Below are 23,480 nucleotides of genomic sequence, written 5' to 3'. Positions count from 1 at the left end.
GGGAGAAGTAGAAGTTGTATGATCCAATGTTATAAAAAAGGGTGCGCAACCGGTAATAAGCCGATGTCGAAAGATGTCAAGCGAAATATAATGCAACGTGCTTCGCATCCCGCATTTTCTTTGGATACGACTTTTTAACGCTGGCACTGTCTCGCTCGTAAAGCCTTGGAAAACGGCTTCCTCCAAAGAAATTCGAGCAAGGTGTGCGTCGCAGAAAACTTTCTTGCGCGATATCGAGTTAATTTTCTTCTTCGAACCGTCGAATCATAAAAATCCAAGGAATCGCTGCTCTTACAACTTTTTCTTTCGATTTTTACGAAATTGTTACCGAATCTTTAACGTATCATCGGAGAGTGCTAAGCGGTAAGTAAAACGGAGGAAAAATGGAAAGGAAATTAACTCGCGCGATGTAACGAACCAATGTCTGGGAAAAATGGTGAATGTACACGTACGTAAGCACGTTTCGCCGCATGGTTTTGTCGATGCTCGTGTGGCAATGTTTACGATATTACGGCCTGGAAAAAGCACGTAAGCGGATCGTTTCGCGTGTAATCATTTTTGAATTTTAGGAGGCCCATTAATCTCCGGAATGTTGTTCGTTCGACTTTTGTCGCGTGCACAGTTTGGCGCGGGTTAGATTAGCTCAGGCAACCGTTCCAAATGAAAACACAGTGGCCAAGAGTGCACCTGTTTTCTTCCTTTTTTTGCACGTTTATATTCGGCCCCGTAACCTACCTGCCCCAAAAATGAACGGAATAATATCGATACGGATTATAGATATACGATATCCGTACGCGATAATATAATCGAGATTAGCGATGAAACAGCGGTACGCTTCTAGTCGAGTATACAATGAAGTTTACGTTTATTCATTTGTTTGGCGATATAACTTTGCTAAGAACAATCGCGCTAATTAGATTTGTTTCCTATGGTCAGTTTGAATACCGCGATAAAAGGAATATGTCTACGTATCATTTGTCAGGCGTATTTGCTTCCTCGCGAAGAACGAAGAGAACGAAGAGAAACCTCGTTAGCTTAATCGCTACTTATTTGAAGAAATATTCGTTTCGTTGATTTCAGGTTTCGTGGGTAAGGCATCGAGATATTCACCTGCTGACGATCGGTCGGTACACTTACACGAGCGATCAACGTTTCGAGGCGATGCATACGCCGCACACGGAAGAGTGGACGTTAAGGATACGATATCCTCAGAAGAAGGATTCTGGTATTTACGAGTGCCAAATATCCACAACTCCTCCCATCGGATACTCTGTTCATCTCAACGTGGTCGGTAAGATATCCTTTAACCAGGATAGAACTCTGTTACTCTAATTAAATTACCATCGCGAATTACTCGAACCAACTTCTTCCATGCTGGTCCGCTTAAATCGAATAACTTTTCTCGCAAACGTTTTCTACGTGACACTAATGCATAGAATTGCTTACCCAGCGCACACGCGCGCGGCTGCGTACAAAAGTTTGACTCGCATCACGTCGTAAGCAAACCTCGAGGACGAAAACTCGGATAGAGGTGACCTCGGTTTTCTCGTTTTAACGGACGACGCGAGGTGTTGCGGGCGAAATTACCACGCGAATATCGTAACTTAAGTAAGGGCAGACTTATCGTCCCAGACTTTGTAACCAAACAGATATCGCGGTAATCACGTACGTATCGGCGGCTTAATCGTACACGCGACGACGGTTACATGAAAGGAAACGCGTTATTATTCTAGCAACGTAATTATACGAGCCAGTAAGAGCGTGTATCGAGCGACGTTCGAGGAACGCGACGAGAAGAGAGGGACAGAGGATATGGAATCTTCCGCAGGTATAAACACCGTAATGACAATGCGGAAACACCGTCGAACCTACGCTCTGATGCTGTCCGACGAAACCATCTATTAATTTGAAGGAAATCTTCCCTGGTGGATCGTAACATAGTTATAGCTGTTTGCTCGCGATCATTCTCATCGAACCGAAGAATTTTACGGCAAGACGTTCCTTTTTTACAAGCTAGATTAATCTTTGTAGCAGATATCGTGTTTGATGGAACGAAATATCACCCCGATATTCTTATGGTCACTCGAACACGTGAAATATGTAAAGCTTCTGGACAAAGTATATGTCGGAGCTGCAAAATTTGTTATCCGAATGCGTCTTCTCGAGGGTGTTTTGGATCGCTGAAGCCGGAAACGAGGATAATTTTTCACAGAAACGAACGGTTTTGAAAATTCCGCCGTACGAACATTCGGCCGGAGAAAGTCTTAATTGTAGAAATCCGCGTAAAACTACGTTCATACAGAGCGATAAGCGGTAAAGAAAGCAATGACACAGTCAATGTTCCATCGCTTGGATGACGATCTAATCGGAACGATCCAACCTGATCCATTACTTTTACGATCCACATTACGATTCACATACGTCAAATGTATACGGAACAAAGCATACGGTAGGTTAAGAGTATCGAATTGTAAAAAACGAGCCTGATGTTCGGCCTCAGCGACCTCAAAGACCCCTAACGAATGTGTCACTCTGGTAGAATATTTTGCAGTCTGGATGCATTTATTTACATTTGTTACGATCACAAGCGCAATGTACTTTCATAATTGATCCTAAACATCTCCCGTTCTGAGAGATCGTGGGATCAATTATCGCTTAATTGCTCCGAACGATAATTTATTTCTAGCTACAAATCGGAAATCTCGTCTTGATTACTTTCTATACAAGCCACGTGACTAACGAACGATAGTTTCTGCAAGGAATGTATGTACCATCAGAGACGAAAGTTTTGCGAAGGAATGCAAGTTCTGTAAGCGCATTTGGGAATTGTAAATTAGCACGGTAACGTTCGTTACATGTTTCTGTGTTTTCGTCTTTAAGAAGGACAACCTGAACGTAGCTAATTCGAACGACATCCGAAAATATCGTCGGTTCTTAAGCTTCTTCGTGATAAACGAAAGGCACAAGAGTTAAAGGTGGGAAGGAAAGTAGCGAAAACTAAAGGAAGAGAGAGCGGAGGTAATGGTTGATCCGATAGAATGGATAGATAGGAAGGAAAGAATATCAAGAGAGGATTCTGCCGATTTTTCCTCTTTCGTTTCTTTTCACGAGCAATAGGTTCATTAGCCTGGACGATAATTGTCTCGGTGCGTGACTCGCCTTTGCAAAATATCGTTCGATACTCGACGTCCGAAAGAGTCTTCCTGCTATTTTCTTGTCCTCGTCAGGTGGAAATCGTGGAACTCGTAAGAGCGGTAAGTCCTGAGATATACGGATCTGTGTAACGCTAGAAACAATCGCTTGATTTCTTTTTTCTTCTGTTCGGTCTGCAGGATTTTAGCGGTAGCAACCGGTCGAGGTCCGATAATAGCCAGTGACATTGATCGATCGCCAACCCTGGAGATCGAACCGGATATACCGATGATCCGGGAACAAAACGTAGCCTAGTAGAAACCAAAAGAATCGCGTACATACATATACGTATACGTATGTAGATCGTTATCGATCCGGCTGGATACGATGGAATTTAAGTGTCTGCCGATCTGTCGCGGTTATAGCGTTACAGTTCCGATTCTTCCAACTTATAGGAAATCCTATGAAATCGAATCGCGAAAATAACAAATTGAGAAGTTGTAAACTTTCCTCGTTTCCTCATATCGTTAAGAAAAGCTCTGCCTCTCTCGATTTTTTAATCGTAGAAGATACATATTCCGCGAATGGAATCGTAAAATACAGAAACAAAGTCGAGCGAAAAAATGACTATAATCAGTCGCGAAATGGAGACTGTGGATACGAGTTCGATCGAGATAGTCTGCGTAGTTTTAAGAATATTCGTTGCTTCGTGCTTGCTGGTAAAAAGAAGCGGAATAGCAAAGATGTACATACATAGATAGCTGTGTATTGACGTGGAAGCGGACAACGCCGCTAGGAAGCAAGGAGCGAACGTTGATTTGGAATAACGGACAGAAACGATGCACGTGGCTCGGTGTATCTCCGGCAAACTCGGCGTATTTACACGAGGTTCGAAGGTAGAAGCAGAGAGACGAAGAAAGAAACGGTGGAGAGTCGGATACGTCTTTAGGAAAAGCTCAAAAGGTGTTGGACAAATTGTTCATTCGTGGCAAATCGACGCCAGTTCCCGGTTTCTTTTGCGACGTCTAATAAAGGAACTAGACTAGAACGAATCGAAAAACAATTGCCGAGCTTTCAGCGGCATTCTTGGCACCCGATACCCGTGAAATTGCTGCGACAAATTGAGTCTTTCTGACGACAACAACAACGGCAACATCGACCTTTTCCTCTTGGTACCTGCTCCTTCTAATACTCGTCTCCTCTTTTTCTTTCTCTTTTTCTCTTGCTCGTGCTCGAACCTGGAATGCAAGCCAGTTGCATGGAAAAGAAACGACCCCGTCGCTCGTTTCGTTGTCTCCTTTAAAGCTTCCCTTCTTGACGAAATCGTTTGTTTCGCTGCCGCTTCTCCTCCACTCTGCTCTTGCTCGCTCGAAAACCGCGCAATTTATTTATAATTCTTCGAAAAAAATTCTCGTCGACTCGAGCAGCAAATCAAAAGTATATTTTGCGCCGGGAAGTTTCGTGGCCGTTCCATCTCTCTGCAAATTGAATTTGCGGAATCGAGTCAAGACATCATTTGCCACGACTTTCTCCTCCGTTTCACCGTCGGCTTTTAATTCCGTGAAACGAACTTCGTTTCTGCTAACACCAACAAAAAAGGAAAGGTATTTAAACATTTTTACCTCGGAGCTCCGTTACAGAAGTAAAGTTAATTCCCTGAATGTTAACTTAAAACACGTCCGTTGTCATACTTCTTGCTATTCGAAAGTAACAGCTTTACGGGCTTTTACCGGCGTATTTCCCCGCTGAAATTTTCTTTTAATTATTCGGTTTACCTTGCGCAGGAATCGTTCTTTAATTCTCCGTGAAAAACATTCGACAGGCACTCCCGGAAAATCTACCGCGCTCTATTCAATACGTCCCCTTTTATTAGCCACCCTCTTTTCCCTTTTTACGAATTCACCGCAAGAAAAGGATCCGTGATCTGTCGAAACGATCACCGTTTACATTTATAGCCCCTTTACGATCGTCCCTTGTGTTACTTTTATCGCACGTATCGCAATTGCCGCGTCTAAACTACACGGACTTTGCGACGACCGCAGAAAATTATTTGCTGTAAACGCCGCAGGCGTTATCGATCTTCACTGTAACGCTGTTTGCCTACGTTAATTATCAACGTTTTATCAGAGATTCCGCTTCTCGCGGTATCCGAAATCTCGTTGCATCTTCGCGTTTCGTTAATTTCCTCCTATCTCGTTTTTACCATCGTTCGATGATATCGATAAGTCGTGACGATTTATGCAGAAAAGAGACGAGAAAACCGAAGGTATCGGAGATCAATTTTGTCTAGAAACGTTGCCTGTTGTCGTTCGATCGAAACAGGGCGTTTCTTGTGTTTGAAACGTTCCTATAATACGTATTTTATTCATCGTTTCAATTTACCTTGGTTCGCTAGAAAAAATTCCAACGTTCGCTGAGAGAAGAAACAATTTGCACGAATTTGTTCCTCTTTTGATTGCCTATTTCTGTCGTTTAATTAATTAAAGCACAGCGCCGAGAAACTTTGGTTGACGCCAAGCTTGACGAAAGAGGAAGCGAGAGAAACAGAGTCCAGTGCTTTTGATCGCTTTTAATTTAATGAAATATCATTCCACGTTAGGAAGTTGAGAAAGCAACGAAGCATCTTGGCATTTTCGATGCGCAATTCGATCGACCGGCAAATGCGAATTTTTACGTCACCGCGGAGGCCATTACCTTTCCATCTTCTCAACGCAACGCAAACCAATTTCTGCTTTTCGTCGTACATCAATTTCTCCACCATCGGCAGTTCGGCCAAGTCGTCCTTGGTTCGTGAAACGAGAAGAAGGAGTCGTGGAAAGGGCCAGTGTCCAACAATTACGACACATTACCATTGAAATTTGGTAATGACAGAAGCGTAACGATATACTGCTATGCGTGTTAAATTTATATTTAATACACTTTTCGGGGGAGGGGAGAAGAAAATAAACGGAGTTCTTCCATCAAAGACGAGAACCTATAAATTTCATTACTTAGTCGTTTAGTTAACTCGTTTCTGCCTAATATTTTCCGTAAAACGTAAGCTACGATGCTGCAACTGTTTAACAAACGTGCCGAAAGTTTAGCCCGTTTGTATTTTCACAACAGTTACACCGAATATGTAAATGGATCGGATGGATAATTAACAAACGATTACCTCGTCCTCCGTTACGATTTAATCACGATATTCACACCTGGAATATTGCGGTTGAGCCACAATTGATAATCATCGAAATGGCGAGCATAGAGACGAGTCTGCGTTTTCCCGTGAATACACCGAAATCTCCGTCTCCGCTCGCATAAATTAATATCAACGCCTGAAACCGAATAAGACAAACGGGGCAACTGTTTGAAATAACCTGACGTGCGTTCGAGTTGTTAATGTTTTGGAGCGCTCGGTTTGTACTGTGGCAGCCAGCTGTTCGAGTACTCGACTTCATACGGTGAAGATTCTTCGCAAATACAGGTTGAAGAGTCTTGTGCAAATCGGCCGACAGGATTATGAATTGAAATACGCGGGCCACTGGTCTCCGATAAAACTAGATCACGATATTCTCCAGAGGCATGGAGAAATTGCACGTTATACGGCGAATGCGAAAACCTTGTACGATTGATCGATCGTGCACGGTAAATGAATGGAAGACGGCAAGATTTAAGTGAATTAGGGTTGGTTCCCTACTTCGTGACCTCGACAGAATTAGAAGCAATTCCCGATTCTTCGCATCAATCTCATCAACGAATTCATAAAGACGAAGAAACGGATAAAACTATCGCTAAACATATATGTATGTGTGTGTGTGTGTGCGTGTGTGTTTTTTCTACCATCTTCAACGAAATGTTACGATTAAATTGGAATCGAGACGAATGGAAATTTGTGCACGCGTCTTTCGCATCTTTCAGATGTGTACACAGCGTTTTCTAGGAAAAAGGCGTTATAAGATTCGAAAACTGCAATAAATTAGGAGTAGAAACTTCCGAAACTCTGGTACGCGAATAAATAAAGTTAAACGAATGTACCTCTTTTATCGTTTTAACGTATCTATATTTTCTGGTAGAAAAAAACTTAACGCGGAATAAACATGAGGTGTTCGTGGATGAAGGTGCCCACAACAAACTATACTCGGAACAACAAAATTTTAACGAAATAACAATTAACAATAAACAGCGAATGTCGATTAACGAGTAACGAGTAACAGGTAACGGGTAACAATCAACGAGTTTGTTTCGCACAGACACGGGAGACGTTACGTACTTCGCAGCCCGGAACGGAATGAATCTTTGTTCGAGAACAAACGGATTCCCCACTAGCACGCGTTTATTAGACGTGCCGCGGCGGTTACCGCGTATGTGTCCCTCCGAGGATTCGGAGGAAGAAGCATAGGGATATCGACGGTACATCGGACACGTCGATGTTGCGCTTTGCCGGCATAGCGTTTTGTATCGCGAAGCCGACGGAAAATTCCGTGGCGGGTGCCGTCACAAATATAAGAAAAAGAAAGAAAACTAATTGGCTTGAATCCTTAAATTTGCAAGTCGAGTTGTTTATATATTCCATTGTGAAAGCCATTGAATGAATAATTAATAACGTGATTTCGTTGATTATAAAAATCCATTTAAATGTATATTTAATATTTGTAGAACATTTTAATTAAGATATATTATACTAACGTCTCGTTAGTATAATTATTCCCATATCATTGCGAAGTTTTTGCTTCGTACGCGTTGACGTTACGATAAAAACCGGCCTGTAAAAGCCCACTTTCCATTCATAGGTACATTTTCAGGTTTTCACTCGTACGTTCTTTGTAGCGCAATTTCGCTAATTTGGAACAAAAGGTGAAAGACACGCGTTATTTTCAAAGAACATTTCGCGCCTACTGCAACGGAGTGCGACGAGTATTGGTGGCGAGCTAATCGAAGTCGATGGTCAGTGCCTCGTGCCGTTTTCAGTTAGGCGTTACAGTTAAATTCCCGACACTGCATACAACGTCCCTGTGATTTGTTACCTTCCTTCCATCGTTCGCTGGAAGAGAGAAAAATACGGCGTTCGTGTTCGATTGACTGAGACTCGTTCGTCGAACACTTGCATTTTGGTATCGCGTTACGCCGGCAGTTGAACGGAGCTCTGGTTTATCAAAACAGAAAGACGCGAAGTTTTCAAGAGCTTTTACAGCGACCGTAGCGAGACCTTCTTCGCTTTCGAGGGAACCGACTCTCTGATCGAAGGGGCAGCTTTTAAACGCGAAACCCGATTACGTAATCCACGGCGCGTATGATTGCGCGCAACGATGGAGGACGAGGATGGCTCGCATTAGGAATCTGGGGCTTTGATAAAACAGAAGCAAATCGCGACGGATCTCATGCGCAATTTATTGCTAATACGCGCCACGAAGTGCCGTCATCGTGACGGATTAACGAGGCGCCGCGCCGTTGAAAATGCAAAAAGCTTTAATTTCAATGACTATAGGGTTGGTGTGGCGTACGAGCTGAATAATTACATGGTAGGAAGGGGAGGTCGGATCATCGTGATAACAATACTCGAACCTCGGCGTTACAGCGTGCTATTGTAATTACCTCTCGTGCCTCAAGTGCAACGTGCTATTTTCGTGAAAATACCGGGGCCCTGGCACGCTCTATGCACGATACACCGATATATTCCTCCGGCAACGCCCTACCCTCTTTTTTTACCGACCACGCTAACTACGGCCTGCCGAGCATCTTCCATTAGTTGAATAATTGCCCGGGGAAAAGTGCTACAATGTGCGAACCTCTGTACTTTTCGATCGTTACCAAGGACGCGAGTATACATTTCGCGTTAATAACGCGCCACTCCGCAAGCTGCGTCCAACTTCTTCCTTGGCTCGCGTATCCACGCATGAAGTACGTTTACGCTTACGTCGTACTTACGTCGTAAGAGGGACATTTGGCCGATTGTTTGGTCGACCGACAGTCCAAGTTGCACGCTCCTTTGATATACGATCGTGCTACATTCGAGCAACGAAATCGGGCAAGCTTCTGCAAAACTTTCAAAACTGCACTGCGGTAAAATTTTACGAGCTAACGTATCGTTCGAACGAAAAGAGTTTATCAACAACCGCGTGAGCGAGTATTTCCTGTGTATGGATTAAACGCATCGGTAAGACGGAACAGTTGGAAGATTTTCGACTTTGTGGATTAAAGTAATTCTTGACGGCCTATAAATTTCGATGGTGTTCATTTACGAGCTTTGAAAAGGGTCAGTTGGCGTGGCTAAGAGGGACGGCAACGGGAAAAGCTTTTAACGATTGAGGATCAGTCGAGCATATCAGTTACAGTAACGGACTACATGGACGCGGCAGGCACGGGAGTGATACCTACAAAAGCATTGCTTAATCCTGTTTCGATAATCCTCTCACCGGCGCGGCGCTGCTACGTTCCACCAAGTATCCTGCCCGACTAAACCACGAGAAATTCCCACCAATTCGAAAGTACCACGTTTGAAATCAAAAGCGAAATTTAAGTAAATTATCTCGTGTTTTCTAATGTCTTGAACTCGAACGGCCGTAATTCAGCTTTTTAACATTGCCCGTTAACCGAAATCAATCCTCTCAGACGACTCGTTCATCTTTCAAGCGAATTAATCGAATCCTTTATGCACAACGCTTGACGGGCAGGCACAGCGACGCGAACGGAAGATCTGTGTAGCTAACGAAGAAATTGCATTAACAAAAGAACAAACGTGCGTTTATGCTTCGAACTTTGTAAATATTCAAAACGAATGTTTCGTGGAAGATTACAGACTTTGCATCTCGCGCGTGACAAATGGAACGATAAATGTTTCACTCGCATGAACCGGACAAGGAGAAATGCTCTGCTTGAAAAATACAGAGAGGAAAGATCAAAATGTTCGCGGGAAGCGAAATCGAAACGACACCGATTGCAAAGAGAGAAAGAGAGAGAGAGAGAGAGAGAGAGAGAAGGGCGATCGCGTGAGAGCGATCCGAAAATTGGTTTGAACGGGCACAACTTAAACAGGAGTTCGTTTGAAGGTTCGATTGATCGAATAGAGTGTGCGGAAAGGACGAAATGGCGTTAGGCGGGAAAGGATAAGGGGATGAGGAAAAAGCAGGTTGAAAGGAGACGGTTTGGCGGAGAAGCAGCTCCGATTATTGCGACACGTCTAGCGGCCAAGCAATTTCTGCGAAAGCATCGGTTAATCCGGTTTCGATAATCCTCTCATCGGCACCGGTAGATTCTAGTAGCTGTAGTTTCGGCTGGAAGCAACGACGGAGGAAGATAAAAGAGAACGAGAGGCACGACACGTTGGTGGGTTAAAGGCGAGGAGACAGAACGATCCGTGTAAAAGACAGAGAGAAAGAGAGATAGAGAGAGAGAGAGAGAGCAGATTAACGAGCTGTGCGGAGGATACGGGTGATATAAAGTTTCGTTAGTTCAATACGGTGGCGAATGATTTGGAATGTTGGCCGTACGCCAACCTCTTTCCAGTCGGTTTAACTGAAATAAAGGATGTCATATTGAGAATTTGCCGAAAATAATGTTCCGACCGATAGCGATGGCCCGCTATTGTAAGCAGAGACCGGTTCCTGGGGGATCCTGGCCGCCCGGGGAACGTTATTTTGCGGGATTATCGCGAACGATAAAACTGCTCCGTCATCGCGGTCGGGAATAACGATCGGGGTTGTTAGTCGATCGCGGTCGAAAATAACCGCGAGCTTTTACCGGCCCTTCCATTAGGATTGTACTCGCGGTCGAACGAACGGTGTCTCGTGGAAATTTATCGTTCGGCTGTGATTAATCCGTCGCGAAAACATATTACTACCTGCTCGACCAAACCACCGACAAATGCTCGTCCGACTGCATTCCAGGTAAACGGATATTTTCTATTAATCGATCGATCCACCGGAAATAGCGCGAGTCGCGGAGGAAATTGTTAGGCTCGTTGTCGCGACAATGCATCCCGTTCTGCCTTTTATTTCGTCGACGACGAGACGAGTATTTTACTTTATTTCGCTTTATTTTATCATACACGCACAGAGTATAATTCGACTACGGTCTAATAAAACCGCGAACCGATCGTTTCTCTTCCAATCTAGCGTTCGCGAATCTTCTGAAACTTTCCGCCGTATCTTGCCGACGCTTTACATCGACTAACCCTTTCATTACGCAAGATACACTATGTACCAAAGTTGGTTTCACGGTTATGGCGCAAGTTGCGCAGGTAAGAAGACTTCTCGAATTTCGAAACGATAATAAACTCTGTAATGCCCTTATCCAACGTTACGAAGCGTACACGGCAATTTGCGCAACAAATAAAACCAATCGGAATTCTCTAAACCGCACAATGGATTCGAAGCGAGTTGTAGCGAGCGGATCTTATTAGAGTACGAATATTTCCACGGCTTTTCGAAAAGTTAGCCGAGTACTTGGAGCGGGCATCTTGGCATTATCATGGTCCTTTGTGCGAATGGCTCTTGTTGAACAGTTCCGTCCAAGTTCCCTTGTGACCACTGCAGAATCGTTGGCTACGGAGTGCCTCGTAACATAGAACGCGCTGGGCTGTCCAGTTTCATGCTTGAGAAGGCATTTTGATCGTGCATGCCCATTGAACGTGGCCAACCGGCGTCTTATCTCCCCGTTAATAAGATATTGGCCGCTGAAATATTCACACCTCGTTCGAGTTCACACACTTGAACAAAAACGATGTATCCGTTTTACGAACGGAACGGTTCGTTCGTTGATTCTCAAATATTTCTTAATTCCGAAGAGACGAAAAGTTTTTCCAGACCGTTGACCACCTACGGAATCAAATTTCCATCGAACGCGTTCAAACAGCCGTTGGTAAGAAATTTGCACGCGCGTTTTCGCGCCTCAATTTCTATCGGAAGTACACGAACTTGCGACTTTGCTACGTCAAATTTAAGATAAAGGTTTAATTTGTAAAAAGTACGTCGATTGGGGTAGTAGACGGCGAGGGTCGAGATTTATAAATCTTTAGCTCTTTTTTTCGGCTTAGCCGAAAATTTCTCGAAACTTTTTCTCAGTTATCTGTGGCCCGCGAGAAGGCAGCAATTTCGCCAATCTGTAATAAAGCGGTCCACCTAAACTTTCCTCGAAATGGATTCTCCCGACTCGGCGCGATGAGCCATAATCTTGTCTCGCTTAGTCTTATTAAGAATTTTTTCTGCTTACGCTCTGGAAAATAAATTTTTTTATCGGCTAGTTAATTTGCATGAGTTTATGACAGTTTATGACATAAACTCTGCGATTCGAGCTGACGACGGAACGCCTTGCGCCAAACGACCGAGCGATCTTCTTGCCACGGGATTTCGAGTTCATCTCGAGGCAATTACCACGAAATCCATATCGAAGCATCCCTCCCTCCCCGTGCGAAAAACGGGACGGGACGAATTCTCTGTGGACGATGCGATGATCAGAGTTCGGCTCGATTTCCGTGGCCGCAAGCCGTCCTAGGGACGCGCGAAAGCTATCGGTCGGTGCATCCGAACGCAATCAATTTCTATCGGTAATGGCGTGGACGGAAGATTATTATCGGAGAGAGGAGTGTTCGTGTCGGTGATAGAAGGGCAGGGCAGAGTACGTGAGTCGTGTCGTGACACGGAGGATATGGCGCGTAACATATGGGAATCATAGGTTCTGAAACCGTAGGAGCGGCTCGAACGGTTTCGATCGCAATGGTCGCAACGCGATGCAACGCGACGCGACGAAGCGTTGCTAATAATACATGCGTCGCGTCGATCGCACGCTTATTCCACGTTAAGTCATACTCGATACCGCCCCGCCGGTTCTGTGCATGTCCGTCGGGTGAACGTCCTCGTAGACCAAGTCCGGCGTTATTGTCCTTCCGAACACCGGTCACGACCTTCAACCGCAATGGAAATCGCTTTGCGACGTTGAACCTTCTGGCTTGCGTGGGACGCGGGGCGCTAGCCTTCGTTATCGATCGCCAACTCTCTTTTCACGTACCGGAATAATTTATCTACGCCTCTGGCTGATGTTCCAGTCTCCAGTCACGTCGTGACTCTGACACGACGGTCTCTCTGTATTTGCAGATGAAACGAGGCTACGTAGCGAATCGAACGATTTCACGCGCGCCTCGCATTCAGGAATTTTGGCCTCGCCCTTTCTGTAGCAGCCTCGTTGATAAATTGCGAGCAAAGTCGTTTTGATGCGTGAAACGATAGCCCTGCAGAATTACGAATATCGAGCTTTCTTTGCTCGCTGAAACTCTTAGGCTAACTTCTTCGTTACAACAACGATCTCGATTTCTCACTTTTTGCGAACAATAGAGGAAAGAATTGTCCGTTCGTCGTGGCATTCGTTACTTTCGTCAAAGTTGCTACGCGCTTAAAATCCCTAACGAAAGTTACGTTTCTAATCTCAACGAATTACGAAGAAACGAAATTCGGAATACGGCATAAAATTAGGTGAAAGGCAAATAGGAAGAAAAGCGAGGCGGAAATATCGTTTCTTAAAAAGCGAATAAAACGCTGGAGCGGGAGGTTTTAAGGCCGTGGAGTCAAGTTGATTAGATCGCCGGGATTTCGGTGTATCAACGTCGAGGAGAATTCTATTCTTGCCGGAGCGTCGATTTACTATCCACTTCCACTTGTTAGCCTTTTTTTGCGAGCCACTGGGAGCACCGGTGATTCAATTGCGGCCGAAGTCGCGGTCGAGTTAGGTATCCAGGGCCTCGTCGATTTATTTCCTGTCGTGGCTCCGAGGCCAAATAAACATCGACCGGAGATCGACGGTTTGGGTAGATATTAATTCGTCGAATTGGACGAACCTTAGAGATTCTGGCCAAACCCAGTTACAGAATTATCGAGACGAACGTACTCGATTTTTAAATTTTGTCGTTTTGAACTTTTCTTGAAAAAATATCTAGGTTTCGTCGATCGAAGTAAGTCGGAGAAAAGATCGGTGACGAACGAATCGATACGCTAACAGGCAGGCTCGTCGAACTTTCAGCGTAATCGATCGATTTCTTCGCGTACAAACGTCGATGAATTCCCTACGAGACAGCTACCAAAGAGCGGATCGATTATTCCTCAAGGAGCGAATTCTCGAGGTGTCGCTACTGCCACGTAAACTGTCTTCTGTACCGATACACGCCCCGTTGTTCCTTCGGTCCACTCAAAGTTCCCGGAGGAGAAGCAATATGCCGTTGAAGGGTCACCGCGACCCTTAACGCTTAAGGCTTCTTCAGAGGAAGCCAAGATCTCTCGCTGCTGTCGAGTTTCGCTCGAACGATCGCCGGTCGTCCCTGTTCGAAGAACGCGCAACTTATCGGCCGGTTCGATGGTTCTTCGAAGAACGTCGAGATCTTTGACGCAGCGACGGTGGCTCGCGCTTGGAAATCTTTGTCGATGCGTTTACCCCTTTCCTCGAGTCTTTTAATTTAATCCAGGAAAAATTTTTACGTCTTCGAGGAGCGAACAAAGCAATTCCCTCGAGCGTAAGCTGACGCTGTACGAAGCAATTTGCGTCTCGACCGAATAAGAAGCAACTCTGTTTACAGCGAAAACGTATTTGTTCGAGAATGTACGACCCTCTTAAGGCAGCGTCGTTGAAAATTGAACACGGTAGCGAGAACCAGGAGTTGGTCAGCAAATCATGACTGACCAAAGAGAATTCGAGAAACTCGAGGAATCCCCGTGGCCGTCCTCGCTTCTCTTCCTCCGTCGTAGGTGAACCGTCGCGCGAATAAACCTGTTATTCCTTCCTGCAAAATGCCACGGGAATAACAAGACCGCACTCGTGAGACGATTACCACTGTCGATGTTTGTGTACCGTGTACCACCATGTCAACGGTCAACCGTCTACCAACGAAATTGCAGTCTCCGGAGCAAAAGTCAACGATCGTTCTATCAGCATAATAGCAAAATCTGAATTCTATTTGCTGCTACGCTCTTCCTAACATAGATATTTCTCGCATCGTTCGAGCGACATAATTCTGGCTGTAGCAGACTACACAGCAGGAACATCGTTTTCCGGTGGATTATTTTACCGCGATAAGTTTTTATCGTTTTATCGTTATACGTAGCAGGTGCAGCGGGAGTTTTATGGAGCTTCGGTAAATTGTTTGCGAGAACGTTGTATCGCAGATATTGCGGTGCATTTAACAGTCGAAGGACATGCTACCGGAGAGGAAACGAAGGTGCCCGAGTTGGCAGGACGACCCTAAAGTTGGTCAGCAAACCAAGGAAATCCGGAGCTCGAGCTTGTCAGATAATCCAAACTCTACATCGAACGCTCAAGAAACGTACTCCTCCTAGCGCATCCGTAATCTTAGGTCTCCGTGTGACAATTGTACGATGAATTACGGCAACGGACAAACTCGCTAGAAACCTAATGTCAACTCCAGAAACCAACGCGAAATATTCGCAGGAGTAGCAGCAACGAAATATTCCCTACGGCGTGGAGCGGCAGCAGCGGCGACGCCAGCAAAATCCACCTGTTTATTCATAGCCAAGTGCGAAACGTTCGCTGCCGCTGCGAATATTTTACATTGGTCTGGGGGCTCCTTAATTCTATTTCAGCTTCGTTTCGTATTTCGTTCTCCCTCTTTACGTGCTTGAAATCTACGTGTAACGAGTCACACGCAACAGAATACGTTCCGATAATTTCTCTCGTTACGAAAGAAGAAGCAAACTGAGGTGTGCGTTATAATACCGGTGCTAATCTAATCTATCGTCGTGGAACACGTGCTGTCTTTACGAATATCTGGCGTTGTTTCTGCGACTCGTTCGAGTAAACAAAGCAAGCAGAAGAGCAAGGAGGATGAAGCAAAACTTATTAACTTAAGATTCCGTAGCGGCTGTCCGAAGGGAAGATTCGTCCGTTCGATCAAATTTATGTACATCGTAATGCTCGCAGAACACGAGACGTCCCATCAAAACGATTCGATAGACGATACGCTTTTCCGAGCAAGTAGACGCATTCCGAAGTAGCCGGCCTTTCGTTGATTGTACGCGACGCGAATTCTTTCGAAGGGAATTCCGACTTATGTAGAATTGATCCGATCGGTATTCCTTCGGCCAAGTCCTGCTTTCGAGAAACAGTATCGGATATATCGTATCGAGAGATCTTTGTCCGTCGTTATTGGATTTTATTCGACGGACCAACCTTCTCCCTGTGTCTAACAATAAGATTGAATTTGAGCACTCCAGGGCAAAAACAAGCGTTTCCCTTCAACCGTTTCTTTTAGCTATTTAAGAGAAACATCCAGACCACTATTCTTCGTTAACGTCACTTTACCCGACTTCGATCCTTGTATCGTGTCTATAAATCTAATAGGATCATCGAGTCATCGAAGGGATTGCCACGCGTAATAATCGAAACGCCTATTCACTGATTACGTGGTATAGTTGACGGCGTTACTCTCGACAAGTAAGTTTCAAATTCAGATCCTACAATATTTTAAACACGGAAAGGTCACGAAACACTGTAACCGAGCCTCGCGAGCTTGGTTCTCGAGTTGCTGTTGTGCGCTTAAAAATATCTTTCATAATTTCTAACGTATCGTGGGAAATCGTGGGAGATGGAGCGATTTGCACTACCGACGATATATTTTAAATAGATATAAGATAAAAGAACGTAAGATCTCTCGCTAAGATTGATCGTATCTCTCGGGTCAATTAATTTTCCTCGGAATTTTTTTTCTAATTTCCCTCGCTCCTATATCCTCGTTCGTCTTCCCCACCTAACTCTTCTTCATTTTCTTCGTCAAAACTAAACAGATGCCTTTCGGTTTATATGCACGTGGCCGTCGGTTTAACCAGCAAAACCAACAAAGAGTTCGTTCTGATCGCAGAGCCGGTCACCGAGATCTCCGGAGCTCCGGATCTGTTCATCAACAAGTACAGCACGATAAACCTCACGTGCCTGGTCAAATACGCTCCCGAGCCACCGTCCACGATCGTTTGGAGTCACGATCACGAAGTAAGTACTCGCAACGTTTTCCTCTTATGCCCGTCAAAAGCAGAAGACACAAAGGCGAAGGGTTTTCAAGTTTTCGCGCGCTAACAGACAACAGCTATTCTCGCGATAGGATGATACATCTTTCGCAACTAACGTCGTTCTTTGTAACATTAAAGAGGGTCGCAGGAATACGTGTACATTGTACGCCCGCGGTTCATTGTTATCCTACGATATCGATTATCGCTGCGGTCAATAGCGTTCCCCGCTACGAGCCCCGTTATTTACGAAGCCTGCTAACAAGCTCGCGATTGTTCCTGGACAACGATGCGTAGAGGGGCAGCGTGTAAATAAAGACGATTCGAACGTAAATTATTCGTGACTGAGATAAAGCTGCCGTTGATGGAGAATCGAGATTTGTCGTTCGCCACTAGGAATTTATTAGGAAAAAGGCCGTCGTATTTCTCCTCTGCTCTCCGGTCAGCGTATTATAAACGACCGAAAGAACGATAGTCGATCAAAGAGGAGTAGACAAACGCGACGAGAATGGATCGAAACTCGCGTTCTATTTTCGTTTTCAGTTACTTTGCCTAAATCGTTCTTCCGTTTCGTTCGCCAACTTCGTTGAAAATACGAAGAAGAGAAGAGGAAGAGAAACGAAGAAAATATGAAAGCGAAAAGTAGGCTCGAGTAGCGGTTTCGTAGGTAGTCGGCGTCTCGGCGTAGGCTGGAAACGTGTTTTAAAGGCATTTATTCCGCAATGCATTTCGCCACTCGAAAGAGACACTTCCTGTCACCACTTGTTCCCTCGTCTACAGACGCCAAGTAGCTTTATTCGGTGGTAGTCACGTTACGAGGTGGATAATGCGACGCGCTGTCCGTCTTCTTTGTTTCGCAGGCGATTACCTTCGACACGCCGAGGGGTGGTATCAGCTTGGTCACGGAGAGAGGACCCGTGACTTCCAGCCGTTTGCTCATTCAGAGAGCGATCGAGGCAGACGCAGGCCTGTACACCTGTTCGCCGAGTAACACCCATTCCAGCAGCGTGCACATTCACATCGTCAATGGTAAACGAAAACATTGATCTTTGTTTTAATTGTACCACTAATTCGATTAAGTGCAGTTGTACTAACTCTCGTACAGACAGTACCAACGTTTGGCCGCGCTATGTAAAACAATATGTCGTGTCATTTCTCGCAGTTCTCTTACCGAAAGGTACGTCGTCTTTTCCACTCCGTGATCATATCCTTCTAGAATCCTTATTATTTTCAACTTTCGACAAGGTCGTTTCAATACGCGAAATTTTTCCAAAACGAAGCGAATAAGAAGCTGCGAGAGGCACTGAGCTTGGTAAAGATAAGACCGATGATCGTCGATCGGTCCCGAGACAGCCTCGTGGATTGGTTTCGCGTCGTCAGTACGTAACTTTAGAATATAACGCGATGGGCCTCAAATATCGCCACTCGAAGCCGTTGCCGAACCTAAACCCCGTTGACACACTTCTGGTTCTGGCTATTGGCGATACGATATTCTTTGATATTCGTCCACCTCGACACGAGCATCTTCTCTATAAACAAGTTATCGCTAACGAGTATAACCGTTTGGTACTTTTATTTTATTTATTTATTTATTTTGATACTTTTATAAAGCAGGCGAATGTTTCCAATTTCGCTGTTTATTTGATAGATATCAAAGACGAAGGTAGTCGGTCGAGGTAATTACTTAAATCGTTCGTCGTAACACCATATTACGGAGCTATACGATATTTTCTTCCAATTTTTCCTGCTGTTAGTCGCCGAAATCATTTTGCATAACATTAACCCAAATAGCACAGCGACGCCCTAAATTAAATATCTCCGTGTTTTAGTTTTAGAGATGCAGGCCGACGTTGTTACGATAACCCATTATCTTGATTCGTTTTATTCTCGATGGCGGAGGTGTGCGTGCAAAACTGGGTACAAACGAGTTTCGTAAACCGCGTAATCAAAATGAAATCTTCGGTCGCCTACATGCCGGGGTTCTCTCGCGCGACATCGGAGGGAAGAACCGAGAAACTTGCCGGGAAGAGTTTGTTGCGAACGAGCGCAACGCGTTACAACCAGTTTCAGAAGTTCCCAAAATTTCATTTACGCATCACTCAGACATATTAGAAGACGCTGTTCGCGTACAATTACGTTTAATTGCATAAGGCGAGTGGAGATGTTCGTCTAGCTGAACGTGGCGTGGCGTCGAGTCGCGTCGAGTCGCGTCGAGTCGCGCCGATCGATCGAAAAGTCGTCTTTTTCTCGAGAACGCGACAGTTTCGCCGTGAATGTTGTTTCCAATGTAATTCATTACGGTTGGCAAAATGAAAACTACCTTTTTACATCGCACCGTAAATTTCGGTTTGTTGCAGAGCATCCAGCAGCAATGCATCACGGCAGCGGCGGCGGAGTGGCTGCGACCTTACTTACCCTCGTTCTACTTCTTTTCATGATCATTTAGCCGGTGCTTGGTTTTCATGGAAGGTTTTAACCGCGGCGCAAATTGCGTGTTAGCGAGCCGCGGCGATCGAGTTCGTCTTCGTTCAAACGACAAACCGACGTCGACTTCGTCTAACTCGTCTAAGCGTCGTCGTCTGCATATCGATCGTAAGAACATATTTCCGAATAAGTTGCTTTCTTTCTTTGTCCCTTGCGAGAACACCTTTGTGAAAATACTCGATCTTTTAGTTGTGTTTCACGTTTCCTGGTTCAACGTTATACCGTAATGTCCAGCGACGTGCAACCTAATTTAAGCGATTTCTTTCTGATATTGCGACAAGTACTAGCGAATTTTTCTGACTCTCCCTTCTATTCTCTCGCTGTCTTTCTTGCGATTTCGCGCGGCAATCGCCCCATTTAACGCCAGATCGGTACGGATTCGACAGATGAGTTTCCATCGTATCGAGTCTCCTGTCTTTAGTCTGTCTCCTTTAGTCTTTCCATCAAGTAGATATGTCCTACTCGCGGCAGGAAATCTTTCCTGCTTTCTTCGGCGTTAGCTCGAAACGCGTTCGCTCGAATCGATTGCGCATGTATGTTAAAGAACCTATACGTACGATAATACGTTTCTGCGAGTTAAATTGTTCGTAGTACTATAGAAAATCGTCTCGTTGTCAGTTGTTATCGAATCGTTAAAAACATTTTGCGAATCGATCAAATCTCTTTAACGAGCCTTCGCGATGATTTTCTGCGTAATTATACGATCGAATGGATAATCGAGTTACGGTAGCGCAACTGCTACCGAGACTGGATATAATTAAACAAAAACTCGTTCGAAATGTTGCCACGGCGTCCAATAATAAACTCGCTTCGGTCTCGTGTCGTGGGAACTTTCGCCTTGTTTTCGTCTATACGTTTACCTCGAAAAGGATATTGCTATCCTGGCAAACTTGTTACATACTATTCCTGTCATCGGGAAATACAATCAACGCCAGACGGAAGAGCGTATAGTCTTCCGTGTCTATCGCGAATAATCGACTTACGAGTGTGAACGAAAATTCATTTAGAAACAGGAACTACTATAAGCATGTTGCATATCAGAGAGAACGTTTTACGAAAGTTTCGAACCAGACGTTTATAGATCGTCAAAGAATTTACGTAGACCTGATAGAAACGAGACACTCTAAAGGAATCTAAGAAAGAAGATAGAGATGAAAGAATATTGGAACGTAAGTGCAACGACGTTCTCGAAATTTTCTGTGTCACGACAGTCGTATCGCGTGAACGTTTGAAATGGTCTTGATTTAGAAACGATGTGATTCGACGTTGTTTTCATTGCCAGATCGTAAATCAGTCCAAGAGCGCGCAAACGCTTTGTCACGCAACTTTTTTCCTTTATTCGCGCGATAAAAGTTTGCTTTCGTGGAATCGCATCGTAGAAATCTACAAATACGTTGCAACGATGCGCGCGCCAGTTTCTTTCGAAGGTATTACGAATATAAAGGCCAGTCATTCCGTCGCAACTCAGTGCACGGACAATTGTGCCAGAAATTTGAATACGAGTTTTATTTCGGAAATAAAAGACTGGATCAGCGGTAGAGGTCGAGTGCACCGATGCGCAGCACTGTTTAAAGAAAGAGAGTGTTGCCAGGAATTAAGAAAAGAAACGCTGAAACAGTTTTTACCCAAAAGCTCTGCGGAGCTATTCGTACCGACTACTTAATTTTATTCTTTTATAGGGAGAAACCTTTAAACCATTCTCATTAAAGCTTATTTCCGGGGTAAAGTTATTACGTGCCATTTTCGCCGATATTTTTGTGCCGATGCTCGAATAAAAGCATGCTGACGAAGCGAATAAATTGCGTTATGGCGGATTAAATTTAAAATTTGTTACATGTTTGCATTGCCTATCGTACACATACGTTTGTTTGCGACGATGTAAATATTCGTCGTATCGATCGGTGTAACTAGCATCGCGTTCGCACAATGTATAATAATCTTTGTTGCTTTTGTTATGTTCCTCTTTGTTATGCCTAAGGGACCACGAGAGTTAAGTAAATATAGATGGTCCAATTATTCTCATCAAGGTAGTGTTTGAAAACGAAAGGCCGGGTGTTTGCGTGAGCAAAAACATCTTCTGGATTACGTATATTATGTACGTAGCAAAGAAAACGCGTTTGTTGCCAAGAAATCGTACCAGCGATTCGTCGAGTTCTGTGTAAGCCTACCTCTCTGTGTTATACTTATTATCCCGGAGTGATATCTTCCCTCCTCGAAGTAGGTTTTTGGCGACAAAGATACCGTGTTCGATTTATCGCTATCGTTCATACAAAATATCCATGAGAATGGGTTAACATCTTCCTTTTCCTTATCAATCTGCCACTAGCGAAAGCTCAGAATCCACGGGAGAAAAGCTCACCTTAGCTGGTACGTATTTGCCACGTGGACATAATCTGTGGACAAGTTCTCGTTCGACGACGAGGAGAAGCGATGTATCTAGTAGAAAAATTGAAATGGCAAGAATCAACGAGACTCTGTTGTTATCGTATGCAGATGTCATTACGAGCATTAAATCGTTGTAACACAAAAAGCGCGACCGTACTAACACGTTGAAAGCAGGATTATAGAAAATGATCAATTTTTGTATAGCTCAGCCAATAAAAATATTTGTAGAACGTCGTTCTACTAGTTTTCGAGGAATTATATAAGCGCAATTTTTCCCCGGCAACATGATGGAAAAGCTGTAAAGAGAAGGAAATTGCAGCATGAAACGAACAGGCCGAAAAATTGATAACCGTTAACTCGAAACGACGATAACTTTCTATAGAATGATATCCTATAAAGGAAGAACCGAAAAATCTCCGTTTGTATCAGTTGGTAGGACTTGTTGGCAGCAGACGCGTAAAACGGAATGTAAACTTTCGCGTAAAGCGTAAAGGCTTTCGGCCGAATCACAACGGACACATAAACTTCATCGTATATTTCACGTTATATGTATATTTACTCGTAACGCAGTACCGTTAGTTGTAAGCGTTTTTACGAAGCCGGAAGAGCGACAAGAGTGTCTATCTAAACGTATTGTTAGCCGTTAAAACGGACGTTGGTCCGATATTTAACGTGGTTAGTCGACGGTTATAATAACTAGCCATTACGTCTTCTTCGTTTAAGAGATTTTTTACAAATGTACATAGTTAAGGACCTCGAACTTTATAGCGACGATTCTTATTCTCTCGTTGTAGCGATTTATTAAATTAAAAAGGAAATCTGACCCATTCGATGTTATTTCTGACAACTATTACAACGAATGACAACGTACATGCCATATCCAATTCCACGTTTAAAGTCTAGCACAGGCTAGTATTTCCTAGTAATCCGTTAATTCCTAATCGAGCGTCAGATTTTTATTCTTAGTAACGCTGAGATTCTTTAAAAACGCATGACATTTCTAACAGCGATGTATTTAAATTGACAACGATACTTCCTCTTCCTTCCACCTTACGATGAATCGAAAATAAGATAAAATATCTTTACGAAGATCTGAATACGTTCGTAATAAATTCAGGGCTTGTGTCTTTTGAAAATATTCGCGCGTTTAAATAAACGCACATGAAACGTATCGAAGAGATGTTCGGAAAATTTCTAGTCCTTTTCACGGTAGATACATCTTCCTATCATTGTTATGCAATTGCCGAGGTTGCGAGAATGTTATGAATTTCCGGCACGCTAAATAGCACGTTAAATTCAAATAGACGTTGCTGTGTTTTCACATGGACGTTAAGTGTTAGTGTAGATTAAAGAGAAACGTTCGAAATTGATGGATAAAAAAACGTGTCTTTTACAACGATGTATCTTATGCATCGACGAAGGATAGTCAAATAGTGCGGAATTGCAACAAGTTTCCGAATACCTGATTATATCCCTATTTCGAACGTGTAATTAAACGTCCGAAAT

At 44.1% G+C, this 23,480-nt stretch overlaps 1 protein-coding gene across 4 annotated transcripts in view; it reads left to right on the top strand.

Moving 5' to 3' along the window:
- The window catches only part of LOC122568605 (zwei Ig domain protein zig-8-like), an 83,005-nt gene extending 60,208 nt beyond the window's left edge, over positions 1–22,797 (top strand). For all 4 annotated transcript variants that reach the window (XM_043728529.1, XM_043728530.1, XM_043728528.1 and 1 more), the window contains 4 exons: positions 1,081–1,291; positions 16,964–17,091; positions 17,966–18,134; positions 19,463–22,797. In XM_043728529.1, coding sequence (XP_043584464.1) covers positions 1,081–1,291; positions 16,964–17,091; positions 17,966–18,134; positions 19,463–19,551 — 597 coding nt within the window. In that variant the 3' untranslated portion in view covers positions 19,552–22,797. The remainder of the gene's footprint in view (positions 1–1,080; positions 1,292–16,963; positions 17,092–17,965; positions 18,135–19,462) is intronic.
- Positions 22,798–23,480: the final 683 nt, after the last annotated feature.

Source organism: Bombus pyrosoma, linkage group LG6 (assembly GCF_014825855.1).
Source record: "Bombus pyrosoma isolate SC7728 linkage group LG6, ASM1482585v1, whole genome shotgun sequence".
In the NCBI taxonomy this organism is placed as follows: Eukaryota; Metazoa; Arthropoda; class Insecta; order Hymenoptera; family Apidae; genus Bombus; species Bombus pyrosoma.
This window is presented reverse-complemented; position numbering and strand designations above follow the sequence as displayed.